Genomic DNA, 16,315 nt, shown 5'->3' on the forward strand with positions numbered 1-16,315 from the left:
GTTACAGCCCTAGTGAACATATTTGTTTGAGGTATCTGACCTCGATGGCTAATGGCCAATTATTAATAGATCCATTATTCAGAATAAAGAGAGTGGTGTTTGACCTTGGCAACAACCTGCAGGGTCACAATGGACAGACACCATGACAGTCCTGCATATGTTTAACCTCATTGGGTTTTGGGGTATTTTTTTTCTTCATTATTTAATTATTTATTAATATATATTTTTTAAAGGGATAGTTCACTTTGAAATTAAATTTTGATATGTTTTAGCTTACCTCATGGGCATCTGAGATGAAGGAGTATTTGTTTCCCCAGTAGTTTCAATTTTGATCATTTTAGGTCCAACCGTTCTTGTCTGTGCCTCACATAATGCAGGTCTATGGTCACCACCTCAAAGAGCATACACGAAAACGAGCGGTTTGTGTGAGAAAACGAACAGTATTTATATAGTTTTTTTACCTCTTGTAAACCACTACGATCCGAGGGCGCGCGTGCGTGTTTCTTGTGGTGTACAAGAGGTAAACACGATATAAATACTGTTGGTTTTCTCACACAAACCGCTCGTTTCGTGTCTTAGGCCATGAGTACTTACGATGGGGGATTGTTTCATTTGGACTTCTCTGTGTATGCTCTTTGAGGTCTATGATGACCATAGACCTGCATTATGTGAGGCACAGACAAGAACGGTTTGACCTAAAATGATCAAAATTGAAACTACTGGGGAAACAAATACTCCTACATCTCAGATGCCCATGAGGTAAGCTAAAACATATCAAAATTTAATTTCAAAGTGAACTATCCCTTTAAATTAATTTCTGTTATACATCAGCAATTTTTTTTATCAGACATTTTAATCATGTTTAATTATTATTATTTCACTTTTGTTTTATTTCAGTGGAAAAAAAATCATCACACATTTTATAATAATAGTGTGTATTTTTATTTAATTAATTAATAAATAAATAAATGTTTATTAAATAAAATATAAATGTATATATTATTTTCTTATTTGTTTTATTTGTGTCTTCTGCTTTGGCGAAAAATGTCTTAATCAGACATTTATAATAATATTTGCATTGATTTTTACTATATTTATGTTTGTGCTTTTACCTCTTAAATTTTTTGAAACTTTTTTTTGTCAAGATTTTTGATTTTGTAGGGCTTCTTCGTTTTTCCCAAATTATAATTAAAATGTCATGGCTCATAAGAAATATTTATGCCAGTTCATTCTCAATTCATCCGTCATCAGCAGGTATAGCAACATTTTTGAATTTGTACATGCACCAAAAATCTCCTGATCTGTGCAGAAAATTCTCTCTTTCTCTCTTTACTCATGTTTTGTAGTTTTACGCGCAGCTGGGTACAGCACTCTATTTTCCACCCCTGTGCATTTTATCACCCTGTCCCTCTGTCCATTACCAAAACTTATAATCTCTGGTCACATCCTGGACAAACAGCCAGCCTTGCAGTCTCACAATTTAAATGTTCAGACAAATATCTTAGATCTTTGTACCATAACACAATTTCACACCATGTTCAAGGATGAAATAGTTTTTTTTATTCTTTAGGCCTGCTGAATTTTGCAGCCGATTAATGTGTTTTTTTTTAAATTTGTGCTGCAGGTGGACTTTGCAAACAGGATGGTGGGTGGAGGGGTGACAGGTATGGGCTTGGTCCAGGAGGAGATACGCTTCCTCATCAACCCTGAGCTCATCGTATCGCGTCTCTTCACGGAAGCCCTGGACCACGACGAGTGCCTCATCATCACAGGTCAGCACACACACATGCACAGGAGTGGAAACAGTCCACTCCTCCCTCCCGTCTGTCCTGCACACCCTCACACATCCCTGTCTGATTGATGTCAGCCATCATTGAAGTGTCTTGTTCCTCCCTTCTGGCTGTTCAAACACCTGTTTACTAGTGTAAAAATATTTTTGTACTTGGATGAACTTATGGCTCATTATGTAATACATTGGCATGGGAATCGTAAGGAATTTACAGATTCTGCTTCATTAACACGGGGTTATCAGTAGCTGCGTTTGCACTTTGTGAGAGAAATAAGATGGCATGTTGTTTCCTAAAATAAATAGTCTTTTGTCATTGTTCTAAAGCAAAGTACTAAAATATTACCTTTTGTATTAAATAATAAAACTATTATATATATTTAAGGTTGCAGTGTATCTTGTATAAACATGAAAATAAGTTTTTAATTATAATCACATTTTATAGTACTTTTTAAATAAACTAATTTTGTTTGTCTTTAGAAAGCATAATGAAACAGTACAATTTTAGAATTTGGTAAATGTATTTAAAATGATTGCAAACATTTTTGAATAAAATATTTCAAGCTAACTTTGACTTGCTTAAACAACAAAACACACTGTGTGTATATATATATTATATATATATATATATATATATATATATATATATATATATATATATATATACTAGAGTAATAATAATGAAATAATGTTTTCACAACTAAATGAATAGAAAGAACAGCATTTATCTGAGATATAACGCTTTTGCAACATTATAAATGTCTTTACTGTCGCTTGATCAATTTAATGCATCATTGCTGAATAAATGTATTAATAAATGTATTAAGTCCCCCCGCCCCATAAAAAAAGTCTTACCGACCCAAAACTTTTGAATGGTGGTACAATGTTACAAAAGCTTTCTATATCAGATAAATACTGTTTTTGAGCTTTTTATTTATCAAAGAATCCTACTAAAAGTTAAAACGGTTTCTAAAAAGTTTTACACAACTATTTTCAATATTGATAATAATCATAAATATTTCTTAAGCAGGAAATCATCATATTAGAATGATTTCTGACACTGAAGTAGTGATGCTCAAAATTCACAGGAATAAATTACTTTTTTTTTTTTCAACATAAAAATAGAAGAGACTTCTTTAAAAAACATACAAAAACTTACTGTTCTCCAACTTTTGATTGGTAGTAGTGTGCATACATGCATAGATAGAAATGTTCATCCTTGCAGACCTTAAAAAAACACTACCTTAACCAGCCAGTTACAATATTTACTAAAGCCATAAAAAAAACATCTGAAATAAAATATTGAAAACTTCAGTTAGTTACCAAGGCAATATATCTCATTTCACTAAATTAACTAAAAAGTAAGTAAAAATTTAAATAAAAATTAACAACAAATAAAATTAATTTAAAAACTTGAATTTAAAACTTTAAAATAAAAGTGAAAAAATCAAATATAAAATAAAAATAATAATATCTTTATGCTACTAAAATGTTACTGACTGTTTTTTTTTGTTTTTGTTTTACTTTTTATTTCTTATTATTTTTTTGATTGTCACAGCAACAAAATTTTAGCTGTCAATACCAATACAAAAAATAATCAATTTAAAATTTCTCATTCATAATGATGGCACCACTCTCACAGTATTTTAATATGTTGTTTAAAGGAACATTGTAGACATTCAGAAACCATTAATAGAAAAAACATCATGAAAATCATTTGGCTTGTTTTGTAGGATTGGACCAGCCATTAGGATAGGGTAATCATGGACGTTATTAGGTATTTATGTTTGATACAGGCTGACGAGATCAGGTTTGTTTCCATCCACTAATGCAGTCAGTCGCTGTAATCACAGTTCTCTAACATCGCATATAGTGAGCTGAGTAGCACATTGCGTGTTTTTGCTGCAAGTAATTTGCCATTGCTCACAGAAGCTTGTGTGTATACATTCAGCTCCATTCTTCCCTCCCCCGTCTTCCCTCCTCATCCAATTTGAACGTAAATCCATTACATTGATTCACGCTGGACTCAGGGCAGCCCTGTTATTCCTCATTTCTCTCTAGCTGAATTGCCCTATTCTTCACCCTCCAACTCACTGTGCTTGAGTCAACACGTTAAGTGACAACCCCCCCTTTTCCTCTCACTTCATATCTCTCCGTCTTCCTCTGTGTCTCTCTCTGTCCCCACACTATTCTTCCATCACTCTGTTTCTCCTTTATGAACTGTGCTTTTTGACTGAGTGGCAGCATTGGAGAGGAGCCCATGTCATGAGTAAGTGTCCTGCATCCGATACATTACAAACAGTTTGTCTCTTCACTTCCTCTCTGGTTGTTTGAAACATCTGAACCCTGCTTTTCCCTTCCCACCTCTGTTGCTGCAGAACCATACACACACCTACGGGAAGTCAAAAGTATCTGCTTTCCTGCCTGTTGATAGGAAAATTGATATTAGTAGTGCTGACTCAGTTTGGTTACCTCATGGTTGTGATACTAGATATGGATTCTTAAAGACTCTTTGAGTATAAGTTTGGTAATTATTAATCAGTTTGTGATTGTTTAAATGTTTTAAAAAGCAGTTTAAATGTTTGAACAGGCTCAAAAGAACAACTTACAAAGCAAACGTACAATATCTTGACTCAATCAAAATTGTTTTTAAAGTCCCAGTGAACCAGAAGTAGCAAGTGAGTTTTTTTCAGTGCTGTAACGTATTTCCAAGTGAAACGGAATATTGAACAGAGGGCAGAGTTTTACCTCAGCGCTCCTCCTCTCCATCTCTTGCTCATAGCAGACTAACGGCTGAGGGGAGTAGTTACGCATTTTAAACGCAAGCCGTCAAACTGACGTGAACTGAGAAAGAAAGCTGTTTCCAGATTGGAAGTAACTTTTCAGATTTTGATTAAAGATTACCACGGCAAACTATTTTTTTCTGTGTATTAACTTGCATGGATTAATTGTTCACCATAAGACCTGTAATATGTGATGACAAAGTAAATAAGATCGATTTTGATTTCATTAGGACTTTGAAGATCCTTATATCGTAATCACAAATGAGTGGAAATGTCACGGAAAATTAATTTGTCGGAAAAAAGGGCTATGTAAATACTGCCTAAAAGAACTGCCACTCTGCGTTGTGTTTATCAAACAGCAATATTGATAAGAATATAAAAAAGAAAACTGTCATCAATTACTACTCATTATGTAGTTCCAAACCTTTATGACTTGCTATCTTCTGTGGAACATAAAATATGATGTTTTGAAGATTATTGGTAACCAAACTGTTTTGGTGACCATTTACTTCCATTGTATAGACGAAAACACTGAGGGGCTTTCATCAAGATATATTCTTTTATTTTCATTCTATTTGAATTTTCATTAATAGTTGAACTATCAATTTAAATCATTCTTAAAAAAAATAATTACTGAAAAACGTCTTGCCAGTGTTTTAAATGTATTGTTTATTAGATTGGTATGGATGATTGAATTGTTTTTTTTTTTTTTTGTGACAATCCAATAATCACAGTGTTATTTAAGTAGTGTTGTGGTACTATTATAGTTTTGATTTTTAATATTTAGATTTTTAGGTTTAAGGTTTTCCATTTTCACTTAAAAAAAAACTATAAAACATAAAAAAATACTAAAACTTTAAGTTATTTTAATTGTTTTAGTCAACTATAACCTTAATGTGTCATACATGTTGCTCTAAATTGTCTCTCAAGGGAAATTTGAGCCTGAATAACTGATAGCATGGAGAATTTGATAAATTTGATAAATTAATTTGAAAATATAGTTGAGCACACTCATCGTTTTGCTTTTTGAGGTCCGGGAGCAGTCACAGTCGTGTAGAAATGTGCTGTGATTGGCTGTTGCCCACTCTCACACCTGCTATCATGCTCATTTCTCATCCACCCATGCCTTCTGACGTTTTCCAAACAAAGCGTAGGACACAAACCATTGCGCAGATGCACAAACCATTAATCAATCAAAATCTTGTGCCTTTTAAACCTATACCGGTATGTCCTTTCCTGGAACACTAGAAAATGTTTGATAGTTATGGAGCAGAAATGGCTATACGCCATTGAGAAGTCATTTTTAGAGCTGTTATAGTGATTTTAAAATTCTAGGAAATCAGCCTCAAAGTCACTGTGAACTTGGAGTTTTCCACCCCGTCACAAAATACCCTCACTTGGAATCAAGCTCAGATATTAGTCATCTCTCTCTTTCACTTGCGTCCTCTCTCTCTCACCCCTGCTGCCCTCTCTTTCCACTTAACTGTATTACCTCTGGCCACAATGAATGACTGCGGGAACGGCCTTCTCTAATGGATCCAGCCATTCCATCACAGTTATTACATCAAACAAAATATTCATCGTCATCCCCGTTTCTACTGCACTGCAACTTGCCTTTGCAGCAAATCATATCCCGCCAGTAATGCATCATGACACGGGCTCTTTAATGCACACTCTCTGCTTCGGTACAGTTGGTAGAAATGCTGAAGCGTCGGGACGGGGACTGGATTTTAATCTTGTTATTGCTCTTTGTCAGAGTGCCACTGAAACCAGCCACAAATACTAAAACGCTAATTAGATCTAGGTGAGGGTGGAGGATTCTGAAGGTCTTTGTGATAGTATGCTCAGAAGATGCACAGACATATATGCAAATTAAAACAACAAAAAGGCCTTTCAGTAAATATTGCTCACACTTTTACTTCTTGTTATATTAGTTAACTGCACTTATAAAGCATTTATTTAACTTTGTTTATGTTAATTTCAACATTTACTAATACACAATTTAAATCTTGTTAACATTAGTTAATGCACTGTTAACTAACATGAACAAATTATGAACATCTGTATTTTTATTAACTAACGTTAACAACGATGAACAAATACAGTAACAAATGTACAGCTCATGGTTAGTTGATGTTAGTTAATAAATTGACTAATGTTAACTAATGAAACCTTATTGTAAAGTGTTACCCAAATCTACTACTACTACTTAGCCTGGTTAAAACCAGACCATTCTCAGTAGTTACTGAGTTATGGTCTGGCAAAGCTTCATGACAAATCATTTCCAAAGGGGTGTCACCAACGGACGATGACATTGCCTATGCAGAGTGACGGAGAAATAGCTGAGAGTTTGTGATTTCGAGGAAGATGTTACAATGGCTTCTGATGACTTTTGCCGTTGTTGTAAAAGAAATATGATAATCGCTGGTGTCCACCACCACTCCATCAACATTTTTGCAAAATTTGAAAAACTTAATAGTATCTCAGACCGACTGAAACATCTCGGATTGACGTTCAAAAAGAAAACATCTAGCTCTGATCGCATTTGCCCCGTTGTAAGGCATTGCAATTAGAATGTGATTTGCAATATTTTGAAAATAAAATAATATTGATGAGTCTTTGGAAAATTGTCTCTTAAACTTTATCTAAATTCAGTCATTTCAGATGTGTTAGAACATTTTCAGACTTAAGCATAGTTACAAAGTTATTTATTTACAACTATTTACAATTTTTACATGATTGGTGGCGTCCTGCTTCATCGTCTCTGCGCTGTCGTCATCGAGTAAAGCCTGCCCCAACGTTTCTGATTGCCGTCGTGATTTCGACGGATTAGAAATGGGCTTGAATAAGCTCTTTACCAGACTACTTACAGAGCAAATCTAAATTTGTCAGAAGTTGTCTGGCTTTTTCCAGGCTAACTACTACTAATAACAATAATGTTGTTGTAAATACCTGCAAATTTAAAAGGGCCATTATATGCTCTTGATTTTATTTTTGTGGTTTAAAACCTATAAACCATAGACTTTAAAAAAATATACGTAGTGTCTGTCGTCACCCATAGGATTCTAAAGAGCAGTTTTGAAGCATTAAGTAGAGACAAGCTGGCTGTTGCCATCTTGCCAGCGTGTCATCGCCTGGATAACAGAAAATGGGCAAAGAGGCAGGAGCTGAGGTGACGCAATGACTAACAGACAGCGGATACGTGACTATCCACCTGTCACTCAAAGTGGCCACGCCTTTAATTATGCAGATCTTTAAGGCTTTATATAATGTAAATTAATGAATTCACCCCCTCACATTGTCAGGAAGGGCAAAATTAGCCATATAGACCAAAACCACAATTTATACCAGGCTGTAAACATGTTTTTTTCTGCTGTAAAGTTGGGCATTTTAACATGGAGCTCAATGAAATTCTGCTCCCTTCTGGACTGGAGCCTGTCCCTAGTGGCCAGTCGATGAATTGCAGTTTAAGTTACTTCTGTATTGTCTTCAACAGAAATTGGGGGAGGTTGTCGCTTGCTATAAATTGCAAAGTGTATAGATTTTCATGAATGTTCAAAAAACACATTTTTTTTGTTTGTTTTTTACAAATTTTTCATTTATTGCTGCACCTCTCTTCCCACTCTATCAGTTACTCTCAGGGCTTTCCCAAAATCATTGTGATGCAATTTTGATTATGGAGACCATTGTCACGAATGTTCTCTACGATCAACTTAGCTCATGATGCTTTTCAGAAATGCAGCCTTGTTTAGTTCCTTTATCTATTCATCTCCTACCATCTGAAAAGCACAATATGCTCTGTGTTTTTCTCAGAAATGTCTCAGCACTTAACATAACCATGACTTTTAACAGACTACTAACACAGCTCATTAAGGCCTTTTTTCACTTTTTTTTTTTTTTTTTGCATATGCCTTGGGTGGAAATTATTTAAAGAAGGGATATTGAAGGGATAAGACTACAACCAAGGCGTTTCAGGGAGTTTAGAAAAACTGAAACTTACTGAAAATTGGAATGGACTTTGTGCTTTGTAACTTTCCAGACCTCTCACATGATCAAACAGCAACATTTACACATTAAAGAAAGAAAAATAAAATAAATAAAATAAATCCTCTTTAAATCATACCGATGTGCTCACTGATTAACTGAAATGATTTCTGTCTATGTTATGGTGGAGACAAGAAAATGTTATGCATACTGTTGTAGAATCGACCCACTTATGTATTCATATTTGATTTGTTCTTCCTTCAGGCACAGAGCAATTCAGTAAGTACTCTGGCTATGCGGAGAGCTTCAAATGGAAAGCCAATCATAAAGATGAGATACCAAGGTAACATTATGGTTTACTGATAATAACTTTAGGAACCTCTTAAATGGATTCCCACATGTTTTTAAATGATCTGTAAATATTTTTCAAAAATATAAAAATATTTTCCCATGCTCAGAGATGGGTGGCAGCGGAGGTGCACCGAGATTGTGGCCATGGATGCGCTAAAATACAGGAATTTCATGGAACAGTTTCATCCTGAGAAAATGACCCGGGAGCTAAACAAGGTCTGCAAAAAGGCTTCAAGCAAATACTGTGTTGTGTTTCACCCTGATGACATGAAAAGGCAAATCCTTGACCTCTGTCGAGCTCTAATGGCCTTTGATTCTCTTAACCTTGCCAATCTGTGTTTCTTAGAGAATTTAATGAGGCTTGACATGAGTCTTCTTGTCAGACTCTCTCTTGTATTCTGCAGTGATTAGCTTGTATCTCTGCGATCTTTTTCCAGGCGTTCTGCAGTTTCATGCGGCCTGATGCGAACCCTCAGAACCTGTCTGCTGTTGCCACAGGGAACTGGGGATGCGGTGCGTTTGGAGGCGACACTCATCTCAAAGGTACATGCAGGTCCTCACAAAGTGGAGCTGCAATTTTCAAGATTCTCTTATAGGACATTTCTTTCTGAAATTTCATGTTATGGGTGATGACTCATAAATGGCTCATTTTTTTAAAGTAAATTTTATTTTGTCTAAATAAATAAAACCTAAAATAGCTATTTAGCTATTAACATAGCTTAACATATTTACATAGCTATTTCATATAGGCATCGCAACATTATAAGTTAGAGTTTGAAATGCTTTTTGTATTAATTTCTGTTGTGTTTTGGCATTCAGACAAAACAGAGAAGCTCTCTCACTTTGTTTTTTCCCACTTTACTGTTATTGATCAGCTGACACACATTTATCTTTTCCATTACAAGTGCAACTGATTTTCCAGCCTCATCCATAAATTCATAGCAAGCTTGAAACTTTGCCAGCTGATCATTTTCTGTTGTAAGGATGGAAGCCTGTTTCATGAGATGGTTCCATCTTTGATAGTTCATCATTGTTGAAACCGTGTGCGTTTGTATGTGGAGCTAGTTCATTTCTCCCATTGACTTATCGCACTGTAAATTCATCTCGATGCTGGGTTATTTTGGTCCAGTCTGTTTAGTTTAGCGCTGGTTTGCCTACAGATTACCCGTTGTAATTGGTTGCTCTCATTTGAACGACGTTCATTCATCATTGGGCTACATTCAACCTCTTTAAATATTTAAAATCTTTAGACTCAATTTAAAGCTGGATGACTAAGATTGAGTCTCTTAATAGGGGTTGTTAGACATGGATTATTTACCTTTTAAAAACAAATTGGATGTGTCAGTCATTTTCTCTACAGCTAGGAACATGGAGCAAAACTAAAGAATCCACACTTTGCCATCAATGATGTATCACACCATATTTTATTCATTTGGGTTGGGTAGCTATCAGTATTTACTGGGGACCCTCAGATCATATTAACAATATATCATAGAACATGCAGCGGTTGATTGACCCTTCATTTTGCTAATGGTGGGAGGGGTAAATCCTACATTGTGTTTTTTTTCCCTTTCATATTCCATATTCTCATGCATTGACAGGAATCCATGCGTAAATGTATGCTGTCATTTCTTTTTAGCGACGCATGCAATAAAGAGAAATGAATACGAAATATGAAAGGCTTCCTAAATGTTTTTTATGGCTTTAGAAATTTCTGCTCACTGTCGACTGTGTCCGTTTGTCCTTCCAGCTCTGCTGCAGTTGATGGCAGCTTCTGAGGCAAGGAGAGATGTGGCCTACTTCACATTTGGAGATGAAAGACTCATGAAGGACGTGAATGACCTGCACAACTTTCTTAAAGACAACCGTGTCACTGTCGGTAAGAGGCTTGCTGCATTCACTTCATTCTGTATCAGATTACAAGCATTATAAAAATGTGTGGATGCTTGTCCTGTTCTTATTGGAGGTGGATGTTATTTTATATATTTTATTGCGTTTGAATAAAAGACACAGACTGACAAACAGACAGACAGATGTTGAAAAGTTGCCCATAGGTCAAAAACTGTGTCTAGTAACTTTGGAAAACCACTAGCCTCAGTGGATGGTGAACAAAAATGGTAAAGGTTTCGTTGACCCAAAAATGAAATTTCTGTTATTTAATTACTTACACGTCATTACACAACCGTAAAACCTTCATTCATCCTAGGAACACACATTATGATATTTTTGATTAAATTGGAGAGCTCTCTGACTCCTCCAAGGACAGTTAATTACTACTTTCAAGGCTCAGAAATGTAGTAAAGACAAGCGCTCCCGAGTGCTACGTCAAAACGGCGGCTCTCTATTGGCTAGCTCCTGCATCAGCATCAAGCACATGCATCGTGGTGCTCTTGTGAACAGTATCGGCCAATGTTAAGCCGCTGTTCTGCCATAGAACCCGGATGCACTGTCTTTACCATGTCAACTGTGTAGGAGACTCGAGAAAGACGAGAAGATTGATTCAAGAAAGTGTTGAATACAGTTTTTTTGTTTTTTAAATTAATGACACAATTAACATTGTTGTGTGTGAACTAATGCTTTAATGTCAAGCCCTGAATATGTATGTAAATAAACAGGAAAAAAATATACTGGCTAATTAAATGACAATACATTTGAACAATTTCAAAATTCCAAAGAGCCATTTATTTTACATAATTAAATGATACCATTAGTGCTCCTCAGTATTGTTAAGTTCTCTGTTTCTGTCCCATTTTTCCTTTCTGACGTTTATTGAAACCTTTTTGAGAAAACGCTGTCAGCCATCTATTGTACTAAAGTGGATACGACAGTAAACTCATGCGCTCTGTGATTTATGAATGGCTCTGGACTTGGCTGACGCCATGATGCTCACCATCCCTCAAATCTTTTTTTCCCCCCTCTCTCTCTCTCTCTCTCTCTCTCTCTCTCTCTCTCTCTCTCTCTCTCTCTCTCTCTCTCTCTCTCTCTCTCTCTCTCTCTCTCTCTCCTCTCTCTCTCTCTCTCTCTCTCTCTCTCTCTCTCTCTCTCTCTCTCTCTCTCTCTCTCTCTCTCTCTCTCTCTCTCTCTCTCTCTCTCTCAGGGGATCTGTACTTCCACTTAAAGCAGTACTCTAATGTGGTGTCTAAGCATGGCCAGTGGCCTAACATCAATCTCTATGGGTACATCATGGATAAGGTCAGTACGAATATGGAAGCGGAGACCAAATCTGGCCGCAGCGACAGCACCTTGACCACCACGCCTTCCCCCTCTCCTGCAGACTGCCATTAATGCTGACCAATGGCTAACTGAACCTGTCTAAATGCCTCAGTGCTTTCTCCTCCTTTAGACAGACTTTTTGGGTGATTTGTGAGACATAGGGAAGCACATTATGCTTTTAGGTTAACAAGTCACTATGGATAAGGCGACAGGAAGTCTAGCAATAGTCACTCTGACTGTAAATCCTCTAGTTTGATCTCGAGGGAGTTTTTCCTAGAATGCCACACAAATTTACCTGGGATCAAATTCCTGCATGATCTTGTGGAATTAAATGATCCATTTAAGTTGGGTGACCCAAGGTTTAGTCTTTTTAATTGTTTTTGTTTATGTCCAGAAACGAACAGTGATCCAAAATAAAGTGTTTAGAGATTATTAGCAAAATATGCATGAGAAAGAATCTCTAAATACACAGTAAGGTTCTCTGTGACACTTGATTGCTTAATGGATTGCACAAGACTTATCAGGTTTTTTGTCGTAAAGGGAAAAGTATGGCTGGAATATGTAAAGATTTGATAATGAAAGATATGAAAAGGAAATATTAACTGTTGAAAAACATCTTGTATGATCACACTGATGGAACAGATAGCCCTTGCATGACATTTTTAGCAATTTATTACACTCAAGGTTTATACTGTTTCATTTATTATTTTGATTAAATGTAATTAAGACATGGGGTTGATATTTAAAAGTAGTGAAAAGTATTTTCATATGTTTTGGTCTTTATTTTATTATGATTTGATAATTAAAATTGTTGATTCGGACACTTGTCAGCCATTTTTCCTTCCTTCCTTCCTTCCTTCCTTCCTTCCTTCCTTCCTTCCTTCCTTCCTTCCTTCCTTCCTTCCTTCCTTCCTTCCTTCCTTCCTTCCTTCCTTCCTTCCTTCCTTCCTTCCTTCCTGCCTTCCTGCCTTCCTGCCTTCCTGCCTTCCTGCCTTCCTGCCTTCTGGTGTCATGAGAAATCCTGTCCCCCTATGAAATGGTGTCCGCCTAGAACCTCAGATCGAGTCTATTGGCTAAAAAGAACTTTTAATGGGTAATCTTTTCAAAGCCTGATTACAAATCTTACAAAATCTTGTTAAAATAGTCTTTAACATCTTGCAAATCATGTTTTTCATATATTAGTATATAATCGAAGCTGTAAGTTGTAAAATCAAGCATATCTGTTTCTTAATGTTTTTTTTTTTTTTTAAGTTAGAAAGATTAGCTTAGTTTATACACCACTGTTGCACTTACCCTACATCTTAAAAGCCCTAGCCCCGCTTTAATGTTTATACAATTCTGTTGTATTTATTCTGTGCACCTGTTCTGTATATTATTGTGTTTTTTTAATTCATTCTTTATATTTACATTATAGGTATATTACTATATTATGATTTTGTATTGGTATTATTATAGCTTATCAATTTAAATAATTTACAATATGTTAGGTATGTTATTGCCACCATTATAGCAATCAATTACATATTTCAAATAAATGTAGTTTGTGTGTACTCAGCAAGACAATGAATTCATAGTTTATTTTTAAACAATTGCTTGTCCAGAACCATGTAAAACAGCTTTTGGTCGCGATAACAGCTTTCGATCAGGCATTTAAAACAGCTACCACATTGGGTCCCAAGCAGACATTATTTCATAGGGGGACAGGGTTTCTCATGACACCGGCTATATATGTACATGCTCAGGACTTCTTTGACATGCTAATCAAAACATGCTAATGCTTTTACCCAAGTTGACACATGGATCAGTGCAGAGCTAGTAGCCTACACTACTTCTGTTTTATGAAGTGTCAATTATTTATGCTCAGTTACAAATTCAATGACATCTATCCAAGTCATAACAATGAAAAATTATACTTACAGCTTTTTTACCGTATGATAATATTTGTTTTTAATGTGTATCTTTTAAATTCACTTTAAAAGTTACATTTTAATTGAACTAAAACAATCGTTCTTTTGTAATGTAAACACTTTATTCCGACTCCAATCATACCACACTATTTTTTGCAGAATCTGACTAATAGACTTCGATTGTAGCATACACTTTAATTGTTTAATGCCACTTAAGTGGACCATGTTAAAATCCTTAGTTATAGTTCTAATTTGACCTAACTGACCTCTTTTGATCACCACCTTTGCTATGACATTCTTCATCAGTTCAACATGGAACACTTGGTGACCAAAAGATGGTCCCTTATAAATGCACTCGTTTTTAAATGGATGCAGTATTCCCTTGTTTTCTCAAATACTGAGGTCATGAAAGGGTCGAACTTTAATAGAAATTTAAATGTCAATGCAATGAGTTAAGAAGCATTACATTCTTGTCAACATTTGTTTCATAAAGAATGAAATTGTGGGCATGGAAGTATCTAATCACATTTCTTTTTTTATATCCTAAATGACGGCTGCCTTTAATAAGATCCCTGGTAAGGGAGGCTCTTGGCTCCGTCTGTTTCAAGAGCTGAAGTCAGAGAGCACCAAAATGGCATTTTCACATAATTGCATGACCTTACTTGTGCTTGGTTACAAGGCGCTTTTTTGTTCGTTTCGATTATAGCACTGATCAAGAGCAGAGAGGGACAAATGTAGATGTTTTATTATAATGACATGTATAACAGCACCGCGATTATGAACCTCTGACTCGTGTGGCACCTTGTACTATTCTGCTGTTACGCAGCACTTTTTGTGGTCACAGCTACTCACACTCACACTAGTACAATTGTGCAGACTATCACTAACTGTGTTTGCATCTAATGTTAAGATCTCTATTAAAGAGTCCGAATTGCTGTATATTTTTCCACATAATTAAAAAGGTCACTTGTGATCCTGAAAATCATGCATTTGGCATTTTCTTAATGCTGTATTTTAATCATGTCTGCTTTACTTCTGAAACGACCATGATAGCAGCCCGGTGATGATTGATGACGATGCTTTCTTTTTTTTCTGGTTGTTGGCCACTAAGAGTGATGAAACTAGTTTTGAGGTACTGAGGGGGAGGGAAGGCAATTAGCTCAGACTGTAAAATCCGCCAGTATAAAGACCATCAATCTAGATGAATGAAACCACATGTTCAAGTGAATTCTGCACAATCCCTAAGAAAATTAGGAAAGTGTAATTGTCCAATGTAATTAAGAATCAGAGGTTACTGAAAATATCAATGTTCTCATTACACCCTGGCACAACTTATTCATTTGTATAAATATTTAATTGAATTTTAAACACAGTGGTTGTGGGTTTTATATACGCACACGTTAATCACTGTTTAAACTTTATTAAAAGAAAAGTGCATTGAAGGCATTGTAACAAGTGCAAAAGTCAAGTATTTGCATTTCCCAGTGTCATATACAAGCATCAGGTAGGGTTTGGACGATGAAACTTAAACACTGGCCAATATAGTGTTGAAGGTTTCACGCCTCTATAAACACAGCCTGGTTTATCAGTATAAGAGCAGAGTGTGAAGGTTGAATTAGCACAGCTGTATATACAATATTGCAATCCATACAACATAATGGGAGCCATATCAGAGTTCAGAAGAGGACAAAAGGGTGCATCTGTGACCAGGACAGCATACCTTTGTGGTGTATCGAGAGCTACGGTATCCAGGGTAATGTTGGCATACATCCACCAGGAAGGACCACATCCAACAGGAGTAAATGTCGATGTTAGAGGAAGATGTCTGAAAGGGACGTCCAGGTTGGTTTCTGATTCCAAATGACACAACAAAAATTCTAGTAACACGAGCCAGTACATTGTACACTTTATGTATGTAATATAATATGCTTTTAGATTAATTTTCACCAAACTTTTGTTTTGACCAGTTTATCACATTAAATTGAATAGGATTATATTGTACCTGATATAAATACAAAAGAAAAAATATATATATCCTTTTTTTATCGATAACATCAAGTGCATTAAACACTACATTATGTAAGCATTTCACAAATGGGTTCATGAAGGAACTGCTTGGCTACATGAGTGATAATTCAAATAATAATTAATGTGTCTGTCAGGAAGTGATCAGATATGCAATGTTAGGAAAATACTCCGTTAAACGTTAAAAATGATTTCTGTAAATCCAGTGATCAAATGCTTTGTGGCCTCTCAGTTGTCCATATAATTATAGTCTCCTGACTAATGGC

General features: G+C 35.7%; 1 protein-coding gene across 1 annotated transcript in view; it reads left to right on the plus strand.

The window, feature by feature from the left end:
* The window catches only part of parga (poly (ADP-ribose) glycohydrolase a), a 41,995-nt gene extending 28,934 nt beyond the window's left edge, over positions 1-13,061 (plus strand). Inside the window, exons 13-18 of the mRNA XM_067422039.1 lie at positions 1,625-1,772; positions 8,818-8,896; positions 9,012-9,120; positions 9,342-9,447; positions 10,655-10,783; positions 12,002-13,061. Coding sequence (XP_067278140.1) covers positions 1,625-1,772; positions 8,818-8,896; positions 9,012-9,120; positions 9,342-9,447; positions 10,655-10,783; positions 12,002-12,189 — 759 coding nt within the window. The 3' untranslated portion in view covers positions 12,190-13,061. The remainder of the gene's footprint in view (positions 1-1,624; positions 1,773-8,817; positions 8,897-9,011; positions 9,121-9,341; positions 9,448-10,654; positions 10,784-12,001) is intronic.
* The last annotated feature ends 3,254 nt before the right edge of the window (positions 13,062-16,315 follow it).

The sequence above is a fragment of the Pseudorasbora parva genome, chromosome 17 (genome assembly GCF_024679245.1).
Source record: "Pseudorasbora parva isolate DD20220531a chromosome 17, ASM2467924v1, whole genome shotgun sequence".
Taxonomy (NCBI): domain Eukaryota; kingdom Metazoa; phylum Chordata; class Actinopteri; order Cypriniformes; family Gobionidae; genus Pseudorasbora; species Pseudorasbora parva.